The 27,775-nt window shown below is 30.6% G+C and overlaps 1 protein-coding gene across 1 annotated transcript in view; it reads left to right on the top strand.

The window, feature by feature from the left end:
- The first annotated feature begins 18,267 nt into the window (after positions 1-18,267).
- LOC148313864 (oxysterol-binding protein-related protein 1-like) overlaps positions 18,268-27,775 on the top strand; it is a 40,912-nt gene continuing 31,404 nt past the window's right edge. The window contains exon 1 of the mRNA XM_088257543.1: positions 18,268-18,446. Within this exon, the coding sequence (XP_088113669.1) occupies positions 18,394-18,446 (53 nt within the window). The 5' untranslated portion in view covers positions 18,268-18,393. The remainder of the gene's footprint in view (positions 18,447-27,775) is intronic.

Genomic DNA, 27,775 nt, shown 5'->3' with positions numbered 1-27,775 from the left:
TGTTTAAAAAATAAATATCAAGCCACTTATTGAACTTTTTACTGTGCAACGAATCTTTTTAGGTGAAACCCGAATGTTTTTCCTCCATTTGAAAAATATTAAGTACATTTAAAAAATAATTTAACAGTACCTTTTCTTCAAAATTCAAAAACAACACTTTCTGCCCTGCAGCGGGTAAATATTTAGTTAAAAATATGCTGATTTTGCTGGGATATATGTACTACATTTTTTGGGTATTGCGAAAACATGCACGACTGAAAATTGACAATTTTTTTTATATATGACGTTGTTGAAAGGAGTGAGCGATATATCCTTATAACGTTTGAAAGTGAGTTGTCAATGCTAACGGTTGAAATTCTTTCAAATGAATACGTCGAAAAAGAAACACCGGTTAAGGCGAATAAATGAAATTATTTTGTTTACTTTATTTCAAAAGTAGGCGAAGATATTAAGATGTACATATTACATGCTCAACTGCTAAATTGAACTTAATATTTAATGTACGATCAATGAATAGATAATAAAAGATAATAAGTAGACAAAAACGATAAGTAATATAGCACATAATATGTATATAAACAGCAATCAGCGCAAACGCTGCAGCGAGACAGATTTTTTGGAATTTCTAAATTCAGTCACATCACTCCACTACGTCACGAACTGCAATGGTTACGCTTTCCTAAAGAGTAAAGTATAAGTCTTTTATGCATAAATCGATACATTATACGGCTCCGGAGTATCTAAAACAGCTGTGCATTCCAGACGAATTGGTTGATAGACGTCTCACGCTTCGATCGGTTATAAGAACTGTCTCGCGTAAAGCGATCTTACACGTCCCCCAATCAACGAAATAAATTTGGCGAGCGTGCCTTTGCTGTTGCAGAACCGATGCCATAGAATATTCTCTACTAGCAGTTAAAAACATGAATGTTAATAATCTTCAGAAAAAAAAAACTAAAAACGAATTTGTTTGATTAATCATTTTCATAATTTTATTTTCCCCGATTTAAACACAGTTAGAATTTTGTTTATAAAGATGGCGCTGTGTTAATTATACACAATTATTTTTATATATTTAACTACATTAAATAATTACGAGTGTGCGTGTTGTATAAAAAAAGGTCAACTCATTTGTCAACATAATGTGTCAGTTTATTTTACCATCTTTTTTTGTGAAAAACTTTGTTTACTCTTTTGACACGATTTTTAAGCCAAAAATAACCTTTCGGTCACATTTATTTTACATTACCCTATTTCTATTGTATTTTAAACAAATGGTAAATTCCGATCACCCCCAAGTAACATTACATCACGAATCCATTAAAGTTTTCTGAATATAGACGGTAAAACATAATTTAACGTTGATGCGCTGTACAAATTGTATTTTGTAAACACGAGAACTAGTGTTCTTAACTATAAAAACATTTTTTCCAGATATAATCCAAAAACTCATCAGTAAATCGATGGCTTCTGACACGTCAGTCACGCTATAGCGAGTGTAATTTATAGTGAGATTAATCGAATGATTTTCTGATTCGAACGATCAATATTCGAGTCATTATATTATTGTAATGAAAATATCAATCGAATAAATAAGAAATTACTTTCCAGGATCGTACCATGGGATTTCATCATCTTTAGAAAAAAATATATAGCCAAGGAATTTCACCCTTCAAAATTCCTAACGACCTTTCTTTTAGTCCCGTCATCTATCAAAATCCGAAAATAACTTTTTTTTAAATATATAATCGATTACTAATTGACGTTATATTTCAACTTATGATCCGCCTTCGTAGTTTAGGCATTTGGCTACCGTGCTGGAAGTCCCGGGTTCGATTTCTGAGGGTGGTCATAATTAATATATTGGTGGTCATATTTAATTTATTTAATATCACACATCACATTGGACTAGTGCCTGAATTGTAGAACTGATCACCTTTTTTTTAGATAATTAACAATCAAAGTAACACTTCTTTCACACTTTGTACCTACCGATGGGTACGGATAAGGGTTTGACAAAAATATTTCAAATACTTATTTTAATCAATCAATATTTTTTGCTACTAGCGTTGCTTTTCCATATTGTTTTACTTATCTTGTCGAATACCAGTTTTAGAAATCGGATGAATCATTCATGTGACTTAACAATTGAATAATATCTGAATGAATTGATTGATCGAATCATTTTCATTTGATGATTAATCCCATGGCTAATCATGAATCGATGAAAATGATTAATCACTAATCGGTAATTAGTACCGATGCTTACATCGATGATGCTATTTTCTTAATGATAATTGGAAAGGTCATGATTCCTTTTTTATACATACCACATTTCGATAGATCGAAATTACTACCGACCTTTTTTGGGGGAACTTTATTTTTATATTTTACCAGTTCTACGATATCAGTCATGACAAAACCCGGTTTTTGGACTAACAATAGAATTCATTAAAGCTAAAAAAATATGAAATTAGTACTTATTTCTAAAAAAAAATATGCATTTTGAAACATTTTGAGTGTCCAAATCCTTGTTCACAAATCTGGGTTACTCCACTTTTTATTATATCGGAGTTATTTTTGCATCTCGACATCTCAACATATGTAAGTAAAGAAAAATATAGAAGTATAGGTATAAACAGGACTTACGACCTGTTATTGGTTGATTTAGGTGATCACTTTGTTTTCATTAATTAATTCGGCAGTCACTTTGTGATAATACGTATCTATGTTTAATGAAACTTTGTTAAATACTACAATTTTTCTTATACTGAAATAGTGGTATTCACCAAGTAAAACATGACTTAAAAAAGTTACTTTATACCTATGACAGGTCATAAGTCTTGTAAATAAGTATCTAGATCTCCAATTATTCTTCATCATGTTGAGATGCCAAAATAATAATATATTGTTTGACGACTACGCCAATGTGCCTTTCTCCCGACGGTATATTGTCGGAATACTTTTCTGAAAAAAGTGAAACTTTCGTTTTGCGCTTTTTTTTGTCCACTTCGAATAAACGAGGTTCTCCTGTACTTTTTGCAGAAATGTCGGACAGGGATAGATTAGTCTCGCTAGCGGGATGTGTATAATGTATACGTACATCCATATGTAGTAGATCTAAGCGGTGCTCGGAGCTGTCGGAAAAGCTTGAATACTCTCTTCCCACTTCCTACTGTGTCCGCCTATTTCATTCCCTAGTCACAAACCTTCCTTTCCATTGACAGCCTTCCCTCGCAAGTATTAAACTGACTTGTATAACTTATATGTACACACTTACCTATCACAAGATGTCCCTCATTAAGTGTGGATATGTCCAATTTTTGACAAAGAAAGATTTAAATTGGAGAGATGAATGTGCGAATGAATTTATACAGTTGACAAAAATTTATGAGGCAATAAAGATTTATCAGATTTAGTGGTGTATTATTTAGAAAATATGACAAGACGAATAAGACAAGTAAATGAACTTTGTGACAAATATTGATTGATATAAGACATTGATCCATTGTATCTATTGTATTTTTAAGGATTGACTCCATTAATTTATTTAAAGATTTGGCGTGTAATTTGTAAATCTCCATTTTAAGTTTTGTATTAAATGTTAAATCAAACACTGATTTTTTAGTCTACTAAGTTGTATTTTATTGTTTAAAAAAAGATCGTCAGTCCATTTAATTTTCACATTCATTATATATATATATATATATATATATATATATATATATATATATATATATATATATATATATATATATATATATATATATATATATATATATATATATATATATATATATATATATATATATATATATATATATATATATATATATATATATATATATATATATATATATATATATATATATATATATATATATATATATATATATATATATATATATATATATATATATATATATATATATATATATATATATATATATATATATATATATATATATATATATATATATATATATATATATATATATATATATATATATATATATATATATATATATATATATATATATATATATATATATATATATATATATATATATATATATATATATATATATATATATATATATATATATATATATATATATATATATATATATATATATATATATATATATATATATATATATATATATATATATATATATATATATATATATATATATATATATATATATATATATATATATATATATATATATATATATATATATATATATATATATATATATATATATATATATATATATATATATATATATATATATATATATATATATATATATATATATATATATATATATAGTATGTTACAATGTTATGTTAGAATGTTACACGTGTGTAAAGTGATCACTTAAACCAGCCTATGACAGTCGTCAGCCCCGTAAATGCCCAGACTTTTATATTCTTCTTCATCTTTGATGAGATGTCAAAAAATAATATGAAAATAACTCCTGTAATTGGAGATAATCCAGATTTTGTGAACAAGTATTTGGACACATGGACACACTCAAAATGTTGTAATGAAATATACATATTTACTATTATTTTTAAACATACATTTAGACTAAATATGCTATGAATCCTTGTAAATTTTTCAATGATTTAATTAATTTTTCAATGGCAAGGAGAATTTTCTTAGGCAACTAATAAATATTATAAAAAATAAAATAAAATATAAAACCTATCTACATCGGTATCACGCCATTCAGATATTGCTATGAGTTTTCTCTCGGGCGTAAAGGGATCATGTTTCCTTCTCTGTCGAATATTATTTCTTTTTCAAACTTTTGCAAAGTTTGGAAAATATCAAAGGGATCGAAGGAGCTTTACGTTTAAGGTGTCAAAGTGGTAGAACTGCGTGGAAAATTGCTCGCCTTTGCCAAACCGGTAATATTATTGACTTTTTCTGGTGCAAAATCGTAATGGCATTTGAAAAATTATCTTCTTTTAGTATCTACCCACTTAACTATGCAGCTGCGGTTTAGTTTATAGACGGAGTAGTTTAACTTTGTGACCGAGATATATTTTTCCGTGAATTTTTCTTCTGCGTCATTGTTCTCTTTGCTGAAGGTTATATGAGGGTCTGAGGTATGAGGGACAATCCTCTCTTTTTGTCCTGAAAACATTTTTTTTAAATGATTTAATGCAGTTACAAAAAATATTGTAATTTAATTATTTTTCTAGACATTTCTACTTTTAGCACATCTTATACTTTTTATATATATTTTTTTGATATCTCAACATATATGAATAATAATATAGAAATCTGGGCATTTACGGGGCTTACGACCGTCATATAATGGTTTTGGTGATCACTTTACACACGTATAACATTCACCAAATCTACCTATTATTGACAACAATACTATTCAAATTCTGAGAACTTCTATATAAATATATATATAAATATATATATATATATATATATATATATATATATATATATATATATATATATATATATATATATATATATATATATATATATATATATATATATATATATATATATATATATATATATATATATATATATATATATATATTTATATATATGTATATATATATGTATATATATATATATATATATATATATATATATATATATATATATATATGTAATAAAATAACTAGGTACCTACCTATACATTTTATTAAGTACTTACAAAAAGTACCTACATAAAACAGTTCTACCACCAGATGCCGCATGCGTCGCACAGAATAAAACAAAAGAGATCCGATAGGAAAAATTAACTGTCAGAATCAGATAGATAGATAGATAGATAGATATAAAAATTATTATAAAGATAAATTAAGAATAAACTTTAATTACAAAGCAACACATTGTTTATTTTATTATTATACACCCACTTTACATATTATTTACACTTAATTTTCAAAAGGAAAATATTACCACGTTATAAAACGACAATTTTGTTAATATGGAAATGGATTATGAAACATTAGATGTATTAAAACAATTACTACAATATGTTCGGAGTGAGAGAGAAAAATTAGAAGATGATCAAAGAAAACGATTAGAAGATAATCAAAGAAGACGTGGAAATCTTAGAACTAGTGATAAAATTAAAGATAAAAGTCCATGTAAGATTTGTGAAAATTTAAATAAGGGAACTCGATATCACCCTGAAGCAAAGTGCTGGTTTAAAACAAAGGAGGATGATAAGATTAATAATAAAAATGAAGATTTACAAATTACACAGAAACAGTGCTTGAAGAATGAAAATAAAAATAATGTGGAAAAAATGTCTACAAAATATAAAATAAAATATACTCCAGAAAAGAAGAATTTCGAAGCAGATTGTATGAGCAGGAATCCAGTATTAGAATCGAAGGAAAATGCAAATGAACAATTAAAAGTTGTAAATTTGGTTAAATTAGAAGATATTTTAAAAGATCAGAATAAAAATGAAGACACACAAATAACAAAGAAACAGTGCTTGAAAAATGAAAATAAAAATAAAGTAGAAAAAACTTCTACGAAAGATAAAATAAAATATACTACAGGAAAGAAGAATTTAGAAGTAGATTGTCTAAGCAGGAATCCAGTATTAAAATCGAATGAAAATGCAGATGAACAATTAAAAGTTGTAAATTTGGTTAAATTAGAAGATATTTTAAAAGATCAGAATAAAAATGAAGACATACAAATAACACAGAAACAGTGCTTGAAAAATGAAAATAAAAATAAAGTAGAAAAAACTTCTACGAAAGATGAAATAAAATATACTCCAGGAAAGAAAAATTTAGAAGTAGATTGTCTAAGCCGGAACCCAGTTTTAGAATCGAATAAATATGCAGATGAACAATTAAAAGTTGTACATTTGGTTATATTAGAAGATACTTTAAGAGATCTGAATAAAAATGAAGGAATTCAAAAGAAAAAAACAAATGGATTGAGAAAAACTGTGTCTACTTTAAAAGGGTCAAGAAGAAAAAAAAATACAAAAAAAAAAGAAAAAAAAAAAAGAACGGAAAAAAAGAAAAAAAAAAGAAAGAAAAAAAAAACAAGAAAGAAAAAAAGAAAGAAAAAAAAAAGAAGGAAAAAAGATAGGAGAAAAAAAAAAAAAAAAAAAAACTTTATCATATCACTAAACTTATACCAGTCCCTTCACTACAAGAAGATGATCCGGAGGACGAGTGAAAATTTTACTATGAATTTTCATCCCCAAGGGGGGAGATGTAATAAAATAACTAGGTACCTACCTATACATTTTATTAAGTACTTACAAAAAGTACCTACATAAAACAGTTCTACCACCAGATGCCGCATGCGTCGCACAGAATAAAACAAAAGAGATCCGATAGGAAAAATTAACTGTCAGAATCAGATAGATAGATAGATAGATAGATATAAAAATTATTATAAAGATAAATTAAGAATAAACTTTAATTACAAAGCAACACATTGTTTATTTTATTATTATACACCCACTTTACATATTATTTACACTTAATTTTCAAAAGGAAAATATTACCACGTTATATATATATATATATATATATATATATATATATATATATATATATATATATATATATATATATATATATATATATATATATATATATATATATATATATATGTTGTTCAAATTCGAAACATAGTGCTTGAATTCACTATAATTTCAAGAGAGACATCTATGGTGAGATGAAAGAAGCTTTTTATTTTTATTCTATTTTACACTCTGTCACTGTCTGTCACTCTGTCACTCTGTGGCTCTCCGATAAAGAGACTCAGCTCTTGTGCTTGGAGAGGGACTCACACTATTGTTTAATGTTTATACTTATTATTGAAATAATATAATAGTTGTTTTTTTCTTTATAATATTTTTCCAATGAACATTTATAAAAGACATTTGATTTATTTTTACGAATTTTTTACGAATTGGTTCCCAAATATTTAAAGTTCTGTCGGAATTGTTTAAAAAATTTTATTCGCCACATTTCAATGTGTATTCTAAAGAAACGTAGTGCGCGGACAACACGGGTGGCTTCTCGCGTGGCCGGTCGCGTACTGATTTGAATATTTGAAGGTACACCCTTTATCATAATAATAATAATAATAATAATAATAAATTTGGATAACTTATATAGCGCCATTTTCGTAAAAAAATACCTCAAGGGCGCTTCACTGTGAATGAATTGGGGAAAATATTATGGTGGAAATGATTTAGCAAACAAATGCGTTTTTAGTCTTTTTCTAAAGATCATCTCACTCTCACTATTTCTAACCATTGGTGTAAGAGCATTCCACGCCGTCGGTCCCGCAACAGCAAAGGCACGCTCGCCAAATTTAGTGCGTTGGTTGCGAGCTGGTAAGATCACTTTGCCCATTACAGATGTAATCATACCGTATTGTCATGAAAATAATCACTTTGAACAATAGAATAATAACTATCTTTTAAATAATATATTATTTCCTTTGATACTTTATACCTTTATACCTTGGCCAATAATCTTTTCAAGGCTTTCAAATATGTATATCGTTTTATTAGAAAATTAAATTTGTTTTATGTACGCATTGTACGAATGGCGTAGGTAGCCCTTAGAAGGCCACAGAACCCAAAATCCCCACAGAAGGATCTAGTATAATTGTATGCCATGTATGAGAATTCAGTGGAGCAAAGTTTCAAAGGACCCTTAACATAGATTGATGATATCTTATTTATAAATAAGGACGACAAACAACCATTATATATTATCTTGAATTCATCTGCTATGTGTATACATATACATATATACAGTAGCGAGCAGTTAAATCATTCCAGACTAAAAAAATATCACTTTTTTGTTTGGAGATTTTAGAATAGGTAGACGATTTCGTATATTTGGGTAGTATGTTTTCTAGGGATGGAAATATTGATAAAGACATAGAAAGGAGAGTGAATGCTGGAAACAGAGTGAATGGTGCACTAAAATCAGTTTTAGAAAATAAAAATCTATCAGCGAAAGCTGAACTGGCAGTACACAACGGAGTTCTGGTTCCAACCCTTAAGTATGGAAGCGAAGCATGGAGTTGGCAAAAGAAGGATGAAAGCAGACTGAATGCAGTCGAAATGCGATCCCTCAGACGAATGTGTGGCAAAACGATGTTTGATAGATGTTCGAATGATGAAATAAGGAAAGAATGCATGGCTGAGATAAGAATTATCGATAAAATTAAGAAAGGTGTGTTGAGATGGTTTGGACATACAGAACGTATGAGTGAGGAAAAAACGGTTAAACAAATTTATGAGGCGAATGTAGTTGGAAAAAGAAGCAGATGAAGACCGAGGAAAACCTGGCACAATCAGGTATGTCAAATACTTGAAAGCGGCCGGGTCAGGAGTCGTAATAATCGTCGGGTATGTATGAGGAGATGCATGAATGTAGAAGAGGCGAAGAATGTTTGCAACGACAGAGTGGTGTGGCGTTTCATTCTCTCTGCCTACCCCTGCGGGTAGGGGTAGACAGACAAAAATCAAAAATCCTCATATAATTTTTAAAACCACATAACACTAACAATTATCAAAACCAGTACCTACTTTGTTGTTCAGTGAACTCATACAGGTCCGTTACCAAAAATATGAAACGCTCTTGTCCAATGAAATTTTTAAATATGATCAAAACATCCGTGTCATGCCATTTTTGCTAAAAAAAAAAATAACTAAAATTTTTTTCTCGCTTTTTTGCTGGTAACCGACTCGATCGTTACGTTAATTACGGGGATAATTTCCCCGTTATGATACCGCTGTCACGATAACTCTTTAAATAACCGTTATTTTGCGAGATTAAATTGCTTTTATCACAAAAACAATGGACCTTTTTAGTGTCTACTCCTACGCGATGAATTCTTTAACGGGAATTATTGTATTGTTGGTGAAAACATTTTCCTTTTAAGATCATCATCGATTTTCGTTCTTACAATTCCGCTCTCCTAATTCTCTCGGAACTTTAACGTAAATTTAGTGCCCGAAAAAGGTTTAGAAAACAAATAACATGTGGACGAATTATTTCGCAACAAATTTAACACAATTACAGTATTTTTGTATAGAAGAAAATCGTTTCGTATAAAGTAATCTACAAATTGTACATACAATATATGGGAATGACGGGCGCTGTCCTAGCAATAAAGAAAATCAGAATCTTTATTAATTTTGATTTATTTAACATTTATTTTATTTTATAAAATTATTTTCCACTACAACGGTTTTCAAACGATTATAAAAAATAGTCTGATAGTATTAAAATGATTTTTCAAATTTGAACTCCTAAGTGAAAATATTGTATAATAAAATATCAACTATGTAATTTTTTCCATATGAATTTTATTTGACCAGCAACCGGGTTTCGCCGTAACCGACATCATTAAACTGGTGATGATATCAGTTACGATAATGTTACGACGATGACCAGTCTGATGATGTCGGTAACGACGAAACCCTGTTGCTGGTCAAATAAAAAATTACATAGTTGTTATTTTATTATATAAAATGCAGTTCCACTAGGAAATGTCTTGTGCAAAACTTAAATCTAATGAAAATATTATGTAACTTTATGATGTTAATATTACACGTTTTATATATTTTCTCATCACACATATGACATCATATTACAGTATTTTTGTATAGAAGAAAATCGTTTCGTATAACGTAATCTACATATTGTACATACAATATATGGGAATGACGGGCGCTGTCCTAGCAATAAAGAAAATCAGAATCTTTATTAATTTTGATTTATTTAACATTTATTTTATTTTATAAAATTATTTTCCACTACAACGGTTTTCAAACGATTATAAAAAATAGTCTGATAGTATTAAAATGATTTTTCAAATTTGAACTCCAAAGTGAAAATATTATATACTAAAATAACAACTATGTATTTTTTTTCCATATGAATTTTATTTGACCAGCAACCGGGTTTCGCCGTAACCGACATCATTAAACTGGTGATGATATCAGTTACGACAATGTTACGACGATGACCAGTCTGATGATGTCGGTAACGACGAAACCCTGTTGCTGGTCAAATAAAAAATTACATAGTTGTTATTTTATTATATAAAATGCAGTTCCACCAAGAAATGTCAGTACAAAACTTTAATCTAATGAAAATATTATGTAACTTTATGATGTTAATATTACACGTTTTATATATTTTCTCATCACACATATGACATCTAATATTTCATTCGCAAAAACGGGTTTTATTTTTGATGCGCAATGCTAGACACACGATATTCCTGTAACGTGAGCAGTTCTGTGGGTTATGCTTTGTCGTTTGTAAGTAGGGTATACAATCCCGAAATCCCAGGATCGTAAGCATTCTTAGCCCCGATAATCCCGGGATAAAATGCTTCTAATGCAGTCTTTATCTCTTTATGTATTATATTAAGCTGCGTTCAAATGAAATATCAATGGAAAATCATATTCATTAGTATAAATAACAATATATAATATTGGATAAACAGTACAAAAAGTTATACATAATTCTGTTTATTTATTTAATCATTTTTTATGTGGCAAATTACAAATTAATTTTATGTATTTTTTACTCTCTATTCATGTGATGATGATGACGATGATATTCATTTCTAGAAATTTAATTTTCAGTTCACACTGATTATGAAAAGGTGTCAATATATTTGTATTGTTTTTAAATAGTTAGAAAAACATTTCTGGTACACTTTAGGTATAAAACTGTCGTTTGCCAAATTATATTCCCAACTTAATTTATTTTTTTCTCATATTAGCATTACTACGTACATTAATATGTATTTTTTTATAGTTTATATTTTTGAATAAGTAGTTTTTTCAAGCCTTCACTTGTTGGCAAGAGATTTTGAAAAATGAATAACAACCCTTGCTGCTGAATACCTATTTTAGAAAAAAATTTAATTCTTCTCTTTTTTATTTATTTCTTTGTGATTCTTTTAAAAAACGTACACTTTTTTACTAAAGAAAGAATTTTCAATTCTAAAATCCTCCTTGCTCAATCCCAGGAAAAGTCACGGGATCCCGCGATAGAATTTTTATTCCGATTTATCCCGAAACACCGGGATCCCAAAAAAACGTCGGGATTGTATTCCCTAGTCATTAGGTATTCACATTTCTAGTAAGGCGAGTATACTGGGAGCTACTAACGAGCGAGTATGTAGCGAAGGATTTCCTTTCAGAAGAGCAAACTAACGAGCATTGTTTTTACCTGCTCTGTAATACTGCTATACTAAGCACAAAAGGGGTATCTGCATAGATATATGTACATAAGCTTTTATTTGATTTTATTCACGAGTAAGTAAAAATTCACAATCAGAGATAAAATCAACGATTCCGTTGAAAAGTAGCTTTTTTCTGAAAATATCATATCCAAATTATCCGGATTTCATAATTTCAAAAGCGGTATTCTTATTCCCGTAAAAATCTCCTGATTGCAAACTTTCAGTATGTACCTTGTTTTCAATATGAATTCAATACATAATATTACCTAATCACCTCTCAATATAGGGAATATAAAAGCTTTCACTGAGCGTGGGTAGTATACATTTTCCTCGCATTTCGTTTCATATCGTCTCTCTCATTATATTTTCTTTTTCTACGCGTCTTTTCAGGTACATTAAAATACAGTCCTTAAACGTTTTTGCAACTTGACTATTTTACATTATTAACCGTTTTAGTGTTGAGATTTTTCCTTATTTGTTTGTTAAAATTCCTGAAGTCTTTTTATTGCGAAAATGATCGTTTTTATTAGGTGTATTGTACAAAACCAACAATATTTTTCTCAAATATTGGCCGATTTTGGTATTTCTTAATGGTATTGGTAGAAAACAAATGAAACTACTCAAATATTTTGTAACACACGTACTTATATATGTTTAAAAATAAATGCAATATCAGAAGAAGAGAAAAAACAGAAAATTTTCATTCACAAGAGTGTGTCAAGGCCACGTGAAATTGCTTCGTCCTCGGAGTTTTCTCTATCGATCCGCATCCTCCGATTGGTAAACATTCTAATTTCACTGTCACTTTCATTACTTCGAATACCGTAGAACGGGGCTACTTGAACTTTGATGTGTTACTTGAGCCCAGTACAAAAAAAAAATCGATCTGTATTTGGTCTACAATAATGAATGTATCGACATGATTCATTGTTTCCCTGACAAGTGACACTTATTGTCACGATATGTTCATTATTGTAGACCAAATACAGATTTAAATCATTGTTTTGTACTGGGCTCAAGTAACATATCAAAGTTCAAGTAGCCCCGTTCTACGGTATAACAAACATTTTCGTGCGGTGTTTGCCAATCTCTTTCACCACCACTATTGGACAAATCCGACATTGTAAGGGTAAAAAAAAAGGTTTTTATAAAAAATATTATTATATTTTTCATGAAAAAATAGTTGAATTTGTTTATTTTTTAATATTATTGACGAATATAAACTTTAGAAACGCTGCGACGCAAACCCTCGGGGACCTCCAATACACTGTCGTTACCGTCGGTATATCGACGGGTCACGCTTTTGACAAAGTATATCAGAGTTGATATATCGATTTTCAGTACACCAACCGTTGAGGACAATCTGAAAACTTAACTTGGGTTTTAATACAACCTAGGTGTTTTTATTAATGTTACGCTTTTAATTCGTAATTTTGTATAGTTAAGAATAATTCGTAATATGTATAATTTTGTCGTTAAGCCACAAAAACGTATTTACAAAAAAAAATTACACACTCAAAATATTTGGTAGCAATTGGCCGTCAAAACTCTTAGTTTGGCGAAAGAATCAAATATTAAAAAGTGACCGGTTGCGTTCATTGTAGATATTTCCATCTAAATAATCTCCTTCATCCATGTGGAAAAATCAACTATTTGTATTATTCAAAGCACTTTCAACAACATTGGGTTACCTAAAACCGCCTTTAGGATATTGTTTTCTTATTTTATAAACAATATTTGAAAAATAATATTTTGAGTGATTCCATATTTTTGCTCAAAAATGCTATATTCTACACTATAAGTAGGATATAGCATTTTTGAGCAAAAATATGTAATCAGTAAAATTTTTTTTTTCAAATATTGTTTATAAAATAAGAAAACAATATCCTAAAGGCGGTTTTAGGTAACCCAACGTTGTTGAAAATGCTTTGCATAATACAAATAGTTGATTTTTCCAGCTCCTAGTACGAATATATATATACAGCGTGGCTCAAAACTAATCACCCTATCGGAAGATGTTATAATGGTAACTCTCTTATGGTAGACAAAGTCCAAAAAAAGTTTTTGAGGTATCTCTACATGAGAGAGTACGGTTATTATCCTTGGCTCTACCCGACCCAGTTTCTCCAGGGTATGCTTGGCTACAATAGTTTAGAGACTAGAAGGAATGTGTATTTAATTACGCATTTTTATCGATTGTTACGCGGTATGATCGATAATCCTGAAATTATCCGGAGCATTGGTCTGTATGTTCCTGATAGTTACCTAAGACAGCGTCGGCATAGATTATTTCACATTCCTATACACAGGACCAACCTGCCGATGATTATGCCTGTAGGAAGAGCTACCGCTATGTTGAACAATATCACATTGGATATTGATCTGTTCCATGTGTCCGAAGGAGTTTTCCGAAGCGGGATTCTTCTACACCTTTAAGTCTTCTTGCTTACTTTTACTTTTAATATATACGCCTTGAATATTGTTTGTTATGTATATATTATTTTTTTATTGAATAAATTGAAATTGAAATTGAAATTGAAAAAATAATTTTTGCTAATGGCGTCGTACGTCAATCATATTTGACATTTGTGAACTAGACAGCTGCAGTATATAAACAGATTGATAAAACGGGCACAAACGTGTATAAACACTGGGGGCAGCCACTTGACGGATATCATGTTTTTCACGTAACAAAAAAAATTGTAAAGGTTCAAATAAAGACTTCCATCACTCAAATTTTTTTTTTTTCATTTAGTAAAAAAGTTATTAAAAAAACAAAATTGGATGATTAATTTTGCGTCACCCTAATTTGTTTATATACTGCAGCTGTCTTGTTCACAAATGTCAAATATTTTTGACGTACGACGCCATTTGCAAAAATTATAACATCTTCCGATAGGGTGAATAATTTTGCGCCACCCTGTACTGTGCCTTAAGGATTGTGGATATACGCTAGATAAAATACAGATTTCTTCTTGAATTTTATCACGTTTGCTCTCGATTTTAAATTAAATTTCCTAGAATTCAGACATCTCAGAATGTGAAATTTGCTTTCGCCTTGAATAATATCTGTACGGAACATACAAATACAAAGATGGCGGACGCCGCGGGAAATAATGAAAGCTATTATTTAAATATGTAAATAAATTATTTTAAAGCACGGCTAATGGAAAATTTTCTTAACGGTCCTCGATGAAATATTCATAATGTTTCAGATTTTGATTTCAACCAATTACTTTAAAGGATGTATTAATGGAAAATAGTGTATTTTTGTTAATTATTTCTTAGATTTTAATCTAAGTATCCATTGCTGTTAATTCCTAACTGAATTCATCGTTTTTCTAAATACAATTATTTACATTTTCGTTTTTATATTACCTTAATTTAAAAATGTTATATTTTTTGGGGATGGTATATGATTATACCATCCCCAAAAAAAATACGTTACCGAGGAACTTACAAACGTAAATTTAAATAGAATGAAACATTTGTAGCGAGGTTGATTGTATAAGAGAATATTTTATGATTGTTATTCTCTTGAATCTTTTTTGTATATTATTTATTATTCTTATTCTCTTTTATTTTTACGTAGTTTATAAATGTATATTTGTGTATATACGTGTGTATGTTTATATATATATATATATAAATATATATATATATATATATATATATATATATATATATATATATATATATATATATATATATATATATATATATATATATATATATATATACATATATATATACATATATATATATATATATATATATATATATATATATATATATATATATATATATATATATATATATATATATATATATATATATAATATAAAAAAGAAATAAAAATATAATTAAAAAGTTTTGTTTGTTTTAAAATCACTATAAATATTTTATTATAATTTAATTATAATGTCTACCAGTTTCGAAACTAACCGCTTATTAAGACTGATTAATTCAAATCTAATTAATTAATACTAATCTTGATAAAGAAGCGGTTAGCTTTAAAACCGGTAGACATAATAATTAAATTATAATAAAATATTTATAGTGATTTTAAAACAATGTTACGTTTTAATTATAAAATGGAAAATCACAAAGTTAGTGATTCAAATATAAATTATAAATAAAACTATGTTCCTTAGTCATTTTACCATCATAATTTATACAATGTATTCTGGAAAATTCTATCGTCAGATCTTTTATAAAGTGCTCTGTGAAAAGTACATTCCGCCCCATTCATTTGTTTCCGAGTGCGTGGGGCCAATCATGTGTAACCAGCAACTTGTGAGCGTTCTGGAAATATCAGTTTTCCATTACCTACCGGCGAATTTCTTTTATCGTTTTTTCTCCTTCCGTTCCATTGGCTTCCCCTCTGCTGTGTTTGTGTTTGCCGAGAAACCTTTCTCGGAAAGCGGCTTCAATGAGCTAAGCAAATATTTGCTTTAAACTTTCCGATAGAGAAGCTTCGGACGTTCATGGAAAATTTCCATTCATTTTATTACGTTAGCTAAAAAAATCTATCTACCTATAAATTTAAAAACTATCTTTACTCGACTACACGTTGCTGTGGCACAGTGGTTTTAAATAAAAAAAATTAAATGGAAAGCACACATTTTTTTAATGTGTCGCCTACTTTCAAAATCCACCAGATCCAATTTTATAATATTTTAAAATAAATATTTTATCGGAATGCCAATTGTGGGTTTTATTGTTTAAAATATTTGAATACTTGAAAACCCCTCTAAAAAATAGGTACTTAAAAACAGCGTTGTATTTTAAACTCCGCTACATTCATGAAACTTGCCTTCTGACCCATATCGGCCAATCAGAGAGCGGGGATAAGTCAAAAATTAGGATCACGTCATTATCGGTTTGTGTTTCGTGTTTTTTTTAAATACTGAATAAATTTATTAAAAAACTGGGAAAATTCTCTATTTTATAATATTTTATCTAATGATAGACAATTATTTGAAACATAAATGTTACCTGGAGAATTTGCATTTTTTGTAAAATCGACTTACATGGATCTGGTGGATTTTGAAAGTAGGCGACACATATTAATGTTACTACGAGATTATTCTGCACTCTTAATAAGATAATAAAAACAAATAATAACAAGCTCTTAAATAGATCAAAAAAATCCTCTTTTAAAGAGATTTTAAGAAAGGATATCGCAACAAACATTTATTAAAAGCTCACCTCTTTTAATTTTGTTTGGTATGACTTCATTTTCATTTACATATTTTCCTTTTATGTCCTAGTAAAGGTGGTTTATTCATAAATAGTGCAAGCTATCTCAACAAAGCGTATTCATAATATGATTCTAAGTAGGAACTTAGTTCTCAAAAATCGCCTTATAATTATAAAATTAACGATACTATAAAAAAATCTATGAAACAATGAATCGAAATTATTTTAAAAAATCTAAGCGACAGCCGCCGTCAAGAAGCACGCTGTCCGACATAATAAATATTTAGTATTACGTCAGTTTCTATTACGTTCAGCAGATGGCGCTGCCATTGCCGTTAAAATAGCTGTTAGAGCGAATAAAATATTTTTTACTGTCACAGAACAGTAGCGAAGAACTTGAAGAAGTTTAAGGTTTTAAGCCAACAAACATCTACAATTTTATTAATATGCACGTAGACATGTGTAAGTATTCGTTAACTTTACAATTTGCAACTTTTTAAATATATTTATTAAATTGTTCGTTATAACCGACTCCTTGCGTTTCCTTGTACTCTGTTTTTTGTATTTTTTTCTTGCTTCGATCGTGATCTCTTTAGAGCTTAAGAGATAATTATTGTTGAATCCCAAATGAAACACCTCTCTTTGTTCTTCTTATTCTATAGGAATGAACTTACAGTGAATTATTACCAGATTTAGTGACACGGTGATAGAGTAAGTGACTTTGGTAATATAGACAGTGACTTCGGTAATACCGGTAGTGACTTCGGTAATATAGGCTGTGTCTTCGGTTATACCGGTAGTGACTTCGGTAATATAGGGAGTGACTCCTGTAATATTGGCAGTGACTATTAGTTTGAGCAAGTGACGCGCGTGCTAGTTTAGTATGGTGAACTAGTAGAAGTGGTCTTACTGAAGCCCGCGAACGCGGGAACATGGATTCTAAGCCACATGACAACAATGACATCGATCATGATCACCAATTCAGGTATGTGTGCTAGTCCCTTTTTCGTATTATTATTTTCATTTACAATTTCATTATTAATCTACTACTACTACTACCATCACGCCGTTTCCCCGCAGGGGTAGGCAGAGAGGATGGAACGCCACACTCTTCTGTCCTGACATACACTCCTCGCCTCCTTCACATCCACACATCTAGTCATACATGCCCTCCGATTACGCAGACTTTTGACACCGCCAGATTTTAGGTTCTGATTGATCTGATCATGCCAAGTCTTTTTCGGTCGTCCACGTTCTGTTTTCCCTCTCACATTCGCCACATATATTTTCTTAGTCATTCTCTCGCTATCCATTCGCTCCACATGTCTATACCACCGCAAAGAGCTCTTTCTAATCTTTTCAATTATTCCTCGTTCAGCCTTACATTCCTTTCTTATATCTTCGTTTTTAATTCTGTCATACAATGATTTTCCACACATTCGTCTGAGGGAGCGCATTTCAACAGCATTCACTCTGCTTTCATCCTTCCTTTGCCAGTTCCATGTTTCGCTTCCATACATTAGTGTCGGTACTAGCACTATTAATCTTATTAGTCTTTCATTATTAATCAATGCAAGATTAAAAAATATATTGGTATGGTGAAAGTATATTGATTTTGTTTAAAAGAAAATAATATCCGCTTTTCTGATTATCAAATTATTTTTAAAGGTGTCTTAACTTGATATTAAATATGTATCATTCTTTCCTTTTTTAAGTTAAAAGAGTAATATTTGTGTTTTTTTTTATTATTTACAAAAATACTTCAATTTCATACTATTTATGTGAGTCTTTGCGACTCATTATTAGAAATAGATATCAAATTGTGGTAGAGTGGGTTCGAGTCGAGAAACCCTGACTCAAGAGTCCGCGACACTAACCACGGGACCACAACCCGACACATTTTTGTGAAAGAAGATGGAAATCTGAGCATCCCAATATTGTTATTTAATAATGGGCAGAATGGTGAACGTTACACAAGTGTATATAGTGATCGCTTAAGCCAGCCAAATGCCAGGTAGTTAGTTAAACCTGGGATGCTCAGACTTCCATCTTCTTTCACAAAAAAGAAGAATGACACATGTTTTATGATACTGTCGAATTGAACATATCGAAATCTTCATATTCATCGAATTTTGATGGACGATAAATAAAGGAACTTGGTGTTTGGGGAAATACGGTGTAATGATGCGGAATGCATCGAAACACGTGTCACGGTAGATTTTAAGAAATAGTGGTATTTACTAAGTAAAACTTAAATTAAAAATAAAGGAACTTTGTTTAGAGTTTTTTCTACTCGCGGGAAGCGCTAAGGTGTCAGTTGCCCTTGTGATACATTTATAGCAATATTGTCGTTATGCTTGGAAGGCGGTTCGGTCGGCAGTCAAAAGTCGGAAGGCTCCCGTGTCGCTAGTACGTAGCGCGTCGGTATTGTATGTAGAGTTGGGCAGGCAGCGTTCCAACGTCGATGGGTGCTATCGATCGAGGCGTCCCGGCTTCCCCGACCACCGCGCCGGCACCGTACTGTACTCCACCCTGGAAGGCCTCCATCGGCAGGGGCGCCCAACCTTTGGAAATCTTTTAAATTAATTTTTTATTATTGAAAATGGATACAAAAGTTTTTTTTATTAAATAATTTTAATTATACATTTTTCATTTAGACATTTTTCTTCTTATAATCTTAAAATTAATAACGATGATAAAAAGTGTTTACATTTTGACTTCTCAGTATAAATGAAGATGAATATTAATGTTTGGGTATTCACAGGGCTTATGACCTGTCATAAGCTGGTTTAAGTGATCACTTTATACACGTGTAACACTTTTTTATTTTTGTTGTAATCTTTCTTTATATTGCATTAATTAATCGCCATGATTGCCTTATTTTCCACCTTGCTTAGTTTATCGAATAAGCATCGTTGAATAAAACACCTAGCTAACGGACTTAATAACTAGTCCCCGGGAGTAGTCAAAAAGAATAGAACGCCATAGCACTCATATATTTTCAAACATTTTTCGCCTCTTCCATATCCGTGCATTTCCTCATACATTCTCGTCAATTATTCCTAATCCTGACTTAACCGCGTTCAAGTATTTGACATTCCTGATCATGCCAAGTTTGCCTCGCTCTTCCTCTCCTTTTCTCTGCCTTGCATTCTTTCTTTTTTACAGCATTCAAACATCTTTCAAACAACGTTTTTTTTGTATATGTATGTATATATATATATATATATATATATATATATATATATATATATATATATATATATATATATATATATATATATATATATATATATATATATATATATATGACATAAGGTTTTCCCTTATAACATTTGCAGCAGTTTTTTCTATAATGGTGGTCCCCCGTGTAACGCAGTAAGTCTATATATTTTGTAAAGTTGAAATTTTAAAGAAAAATTTAAACGTTAACCCCTATAACTTTCCCCCCGAAAACGCGGAACACATCTCAACGTTAGAGGGGGATTTACTGTATAATCTAAATCTGGATATCATGTCATATCAATATCCATTTTTATCTTCCCGTTCCGTTTATTTTCATCAGAGATTTGATATTCGAAGGATAGCGAAGAGAGCTGTTTCAAAATTAAAACCCCTTTCAAATTCATCCCTCAGAGCTCGTTCAGTGAGCGAAATGTCATTTCCTGAACCGAACTCGGAACTGATCGTACACACTTCACGTGTAACACGTCGGAACATACAGGGTGGCGCAAAACTCAATCACCCTATCGGAAGATGTTATAATTTTTGTAAATGGCATCGCATGTCAATCATATTTAACATTTGTGAACTAGACAGCTGCAGTATATAAACAGATCGATAAAACGGGCACAAACGTACATCAACACTGGTGGCAGCCACTTGACGGATATCATATTTTTCACTTTGCAAAAAAGGTTGCTAATATCCAAATAAAGATTTTCGTCAAACAATTTTTATTTTTATTTATTTAGTAAAATAATTATTCAGTAATAAAAAATTGGATGATTAATTTTGCGCCACCCTGAATCTGTTTGTGTTCTACTGCTGTCTAGTTACAAATCGCTTACTCCTTTCAAGAACGTCATAAATCAAAAATCGACAATTTTCAGCTGTGCATGTTTTCGGAATGCCCAGAAAATGTACTATATCCCAGCAAAAGAGGCATATTTTTAACTTAATATTCACCCGCTACAGGACAGAAAGTGTTGTTTCTGTATTTTGAAGAAATGGTATTGTTTTTTTTTTTTTAAATATACTAAATGTTTTTCAAATGGAGAAAAAACCTCGTAAAAAGATCTGTCGCACAGTAAAAAGTTCAATGAGTGGCTAGTAATTTATTTTTAATACATTGTATTATATTTTTAAACTTTAAAAACTTTCTCCTGAAAAATCAAGTTTTTTTTATTTATGATGTTCTTGAAAGGAGTGAGCGAAATGTCAAATATGATTGACCTACGATGCCATTCGCAATTTTTAAAAACAATTATCTGATAGGGTAATTAATTTCTTGCCCCCCTGTAGAAGCTAGAGTGAGTATGCCCGTACACTTCAACTCCGGCTACGTGTTGCGCTCTATTCCAATTCCTGGTGCAATTTGGTCTCTCGTCGCGTGAATCCAATGAGATTTTCATGTTTGCAATCATCTCGTTCAAATTGCTCCGAGACACGATCGTAGGCAAGTACTTACATTAGTTATGTAAGTACTTGTACGATCGTAGGCAAGTACTTACACAACTAATGTAAGTACTTGCCTACCATCTCGATACGACTGCCTAACTCGGCATTTTAAAAAAATGTTTCCTGTGTCTGCATGTGTGTGCGTGCGTGCGTGCGTGTTTGTGTGTGTGTGTGTGTGTGTGTGTGTGTGTGTGTGTGTGTGTGTGTGTGTGTGTGTGTGTGTGTGTTTTTAATCAATTTATTATTAACGTAAAATAAACATTTTTAATTTGAGATTTACTTGGTAAATACCACTATTTATTTGCGAAAATGTATTTGCTGGGTATTGATTTTTTGGCCTTAAGCGGTCGAATCCAAAAAAAGTCTTTGGAAGTCGTTATTTTATTCGTATTTTTTTAATATTATTTTTCGGAATTTAACAGAACAGTTACATTAAGTTATAAGCATATACGAGCATTACAAAACATAATAACAAGTGGTATTTGCCAAGTAAAGCTTTAATTAAAAATTGATAGATATTATATTACCACAACGTGACTGCTGAACCAATTAGTAAACTAAATAATTAAATAAATTTATTCGGAAGTCACTTTTTGGTAATATCTTTCCATTTTTTATTTCAAATTTACTTTGTTATTACCACTATTGAGCAAAATCTGTTTCGAAACGTGTTTCGAAACATTCAGCATCATTATCAAATACTGTGCGATAATAATGCTGAATGCATCGAAACACGTGTCACAACAAATTAAGAGAAATAGCGGTATTTACCAGGTAAAATTTAAGTAAAAAAAGAACAAGTAAAATTAGTGAAAACATGCAGGTACTCTCGTAATTACATTATTTTTTGACATCTCAACATAGATGAAGAAGAATATGTAAGTCTGGGCTTTTACGGGTCTTACGACCGCCATGGGCTGGTTTAAGTGATGACTTTACACCGTGTAACATTCACCAATTCTAACCATGATTGATAACCACACTACTCAAATTCTTGGAACTTCTAGATATATTGATTAAATTCTTAACAGCTTGAAAAAATCTTAAACTCTCTCATTTTTTTAACAACTTTGTGATATTTTACATTCAGCTCGCCTTAACCCTTTCACTCCGTATTGATCGTTATACTATAGAGGCTGTGGGACATTCTAGGCACGTTTCCCGCTCCGCACTCCATAACTCTATATAGCGAGCGTTGAATCATCCCCCCAGAGTGCGGGTAGGTACTCCACGGTAGCACTTTCCTGATAACAGCTCCCTGCGCAATTCTTTATTCCGAATCTGTTTTAAAAGTTCAGTTATATCGACCCGCACAACGTTACAAATTTTACAGGACAAATGCATACGAGTACATATGGTACATGTAACGGATCTTTATTTTCACATTTCTAGTCGTAGATGTAACTAATAAAAACTAACTAAACTAGCAGTTTTTGTCCGCCTCCGTAGTGCAATGGTTCAGCACGCTCGGCTACTGTTCTAGAGGTCCCGATTTCGATTCCCAGGAGGGTTCAGATAAATACGTAAATGATTTTTTACCTCTAATATTTTTTCAATATTACCCTGAACTCGTACCCGAAGCGGAGGGCTGAGCACGCTTCCTTCATGTGTTAACGATCAATATAAGATTGCGTTTATATGTTGCAGTGCCCTATATATAAATATTATATGTCAAAAATCACTTATATTAATTTGACCTCACCCTGGGAATCGATAACCCGGGACCTCCAGTACGGTAGCCAAGCGTGCTGACCATTAAACTACGGAGGTGGACGCATTAATCTGGTCCTTCAAAATAAAATTTTTGTCGAAAATTTAAATGCGTCGAAAAATTTGGCATAAGACTGTAGAAGTTTTTGATCTCGAATAATTCAAACAGATATTCATAAGTTGACATACATAAAGTTCTAAATATTTAATAAAATATTTAATAAGAGTTTAATAAAATGTCAAGAGTTCTCTAGAATTCATATCGCTCACTCCTTTCAACAACGTCATAAATAAAAAAACTTGATTTTTCAGGAGAACGTTTTTAAAGTTTATGAATATAATAAAATGTATTAAAATGTAGAATATAATAAAATGTATTAAAATGTAGAATATAATAAAATGTATTAAAAATAAATACCAAGCCACTTATTGAACTTTTTACTGTGCAACATATATTTTTAGGTAAATCCTGAAGGTTTTTTCTCCATTTCAAAAATATTTTGTATATTTAAAAAAATAATTAAACAATACATTTTCTTCAAAATGCAAAAACAACACTTTCTGACCTGTAGCGGGTAAATATTAAGTTAAAAATATGCCGCTTTTGCTGGGATATAGTACATTTTCTGGGCATTCCGAAAACATGCACAACTGAAAATTGACGATTTTTTATTTATGACGTTGTTGAAAGGAGTGAGCGATATCTCAGTGCTTTGAATGCGAAACATCAAAATTATGAAGCCTGTTCCTTTCGCCGAAAGTTGAATATTTATTCCTTCAAATTTTCGGATTTCGTCATGTAAATTCTACCATTCGTTTCAGCCAGTTTTATTACCAAGTTTCTCTGCCGAAAAGTCCAGCAGTTGTTCGAAAAATTATTGCGAAATTAATCACTAACTTTTCTTCCATCTTATTTCACATATCGCTCACTCATTTCAAGAACGTCATAAATCTAAAATCGTCAATTTTCAGTTGTGCGTGTTTTCGGAATGCCCAGAAAATGTACTATATCCCAGCAAAAGCGGCATATTTTAAACTTGATATTTACCCGCTACAGGGCAGAAAGTGTTGTTTTTAAATTTTGAAGAATAGGTATTGTTTAAGTATTTTTTTAAATATACTTAATATTTTTCAAATGGAGAAAAAATATCAAGTTTTACCTAAAAAGATCTGTTGCACAGTAAAAAGTTCAATAAGTGACTTGATATTTATTTTTAATACATTGTATTATATTGTTAAACTTTAAAAACATTCTCCTGAAAAATCAAGTTTTTTGATTTATGACGTTCTTGAAAGGAGTGAGCGATATCTTACCTCAGAATGTGAACACCAAGTTAGAAGTTTATTATTGAGTTAAATATTATGTGAGAAGTAATAAAGAATTATTGAAAGTTCTTTATTATTATAATAAAGGCTCAGAAGAAAAGCTCTCTAAGGAATTGTTCCAAATTTTCGTATTTTCGTTTAATATCTAAATTGTGAGCCCTTGTTTCAATTTGCGATCGTCACTCGTTATAATTAATTTCTTTTCTGAGAAAATTCATTTTCTCTTCGATAATGTTTTTGTTTTCTTGTTTCCTTTACTGTTTCAATCATATTTTGTTTATTATTTTCGGCATCATAATTGTGTCGTCTACATTCAAAATCCACCAGATCCATGTAAGCCGATTTTACAAAAAATGCAAGATTCTCCGCGTAACATTTATGTTTAAAAGATTTGTCTATCTTTAGATAAAATATTATTAAATAGAGAATTTACCCATTTTTTTAATAAAATTATTCAGGATTTAAAAAAAAACACAAGACACAAACCGATAATGACGTCATCTTAATTTTTGACCAATCCCCGCTCTCTGATTGGCCGATATGGGTCAGAAAGCAAGTTACATGAATATAGCGGAATTTGAAATACAACGCTGTTTTTAAGTATTTTTAGATTTTCAAGTATATAATTATTTTAAACAATAAAACCCACAATTGGCATTCCGATAGAGTATATATTTTTAAATCTTATAAAATTGGATCTGGCGCATTTTGAAAGTAGGCGACACAATTTACATAATGGAAAAACATGCTTTACAATTCGGTTTTTATTTAATTTACTGGCATTTAATATGATTTTTTTAATGTTCTTGTTGTGTAAAAATGTTATTAAGCTTTAAATGGGTTATAAAAAAAACTATACTTTTAGAATTTTTAAGGGAATCGATTGAAGTATTTTTTTAAGTTGCTCTTTATAGTTCCCTATTACTATATTTCAATAGTTTATATAAGCATAGAGGTCTCAACTTGAAATGAAACATCTATTACGTATATGAAAGAAGACGGATATCTGAGAATCCCAGGGCTTACGAGCTGGTATTTGGCTGGCTTAAGTGATCCTTTCATACACCTGTGTAACGTTTAGGATTCTACCAATTGTTAAACATCCATATGACATTTATTGAATGCTCAGACTTCCATCTTCTTTCATCTAAACGATAGATGTTTCATCTCAATTTAAGACACCTATAATATTGATATTTCATCCGTAGGGCGAGTAATCCAGCGTGTGATGGAATAAATATTTATAATAAACAACAATAATTAACAAGAAACAATATTTAAAATATCGATAAATGTCGATAAATATCGATAAATTATCGATAAAATTAAGATGTGTTGAGATGGTTTGGACATGTGGAACGTATGAGTGAAAAAATAACGGTTAAACAAATTTATGAGGCGAATACAGTTGGAAAAAGAAGCAGAGGAAGACCGAGGAAAACTTGGCACAATCAAGTATGTCAAATACTTGAAAGCGGCCGGGTCAGGAGTCGTAATAATCGTCGGGTATCTATGAGGAGATGCATGAATGTGGAAGAGGCGAAGAATGTTTGCAAAGACAGAGTGGTGTGGCGTTCGATTTTCTCTGCCTACCCCTGCGGAGAGGCGGCGTGAGGGTTAGGTAGTTAGTAAGTTAACAATATTTCAAGATTGTATTATTTTTTTTTGGCAAATTTACTATTTTCTTTGTAGTATTAATTTTTCGTTCCTCATTTACCTGGTATCATTTTTCTTGAGGCCTAGTAACTCTTAGTGATTTTGACAAGTGGGTTATCAATGATTATGGTATGTACATATATCAGTACAAACTCTCTATATTGGCATCAAGCCACCCAGGTTGCCGCTAATTGGCTTCTCTGCCACATTCCTCGACCTTCTCTACATACTCCACTGTACCGTAAATCCAATTTACCCGCTTACCCGCATGTGGAACTCAATTATCGAGAAATGCTTCCAGGTACTCGAGTGTGTTTTCTTATCCAAAGGAAATTTCTCAACAGGAATGGTCTTTCAACTTTGCCGTTTTACTCTTTGACTAGTTACTTCGTAAAATGTTGCTTTTGTCGTGTGAGATGTGACTGTAATCCACGTCTTATGTAGGTGCTAGGTCACAAGAAAATGCGATGTAGAACTCAATTATCGAGAAATGCTTCTAGGTACTCGAGTGTGGTTTCTTATCGGAAGGAAATTAGTCAACAGGAATTAACTTTTAACTTTACCGTCTTCGACTAGTTACTTCGTAAAATGTTGTTTTTGTCGTGTGAAATGTGACTGTAATCCACGTCTTATGTAGATGGCTAGATCACTAGAATATGTTACGTTTCTAGATGTTTCTGCGTACCTCAAGGTTCAATTCTTGGTCCTCTTGTATATCTTCTTTATACTACAAATCATAGTAAAATCATACAGTTTGTGGTCTCACTGCCGTAAAGATGATACGCAAATGTTTTTTTTCTATTGTAAACCGGGCAGAAAATACAAACTTGTTGATTCTATTGATAGATGCATTGAGAGAATCGGAGAATAAATTTCTAAAAATCATTTCATTTGAGAAAAACATTTTTGATAGTGTAATATCTATCCTTGTTCACAAATTTG

The sequence above is a fragment of the Brachycentrus maculatus genome, unplaced genomic scaffold (assembly GCF_059751285.1).
Source record: "Brachycentrus maculatus isolate JH-2025_06_01 unplaced genomic scaffold, ASM5975128v1 h1tg000005l, whole genome shotgun sequence".
NCBI classification, from domain to species: Eukaryota; Metazoa; Arthropoda; class Insecta; order Trichoptera; family Brachycentridae; genus Brachycentrus; species Brachycentrus maculatus.
Note: the sequence above shows the minus strand (reverse complement) of the source record. Positions and strands in the feature narration are given on the sequence as shown.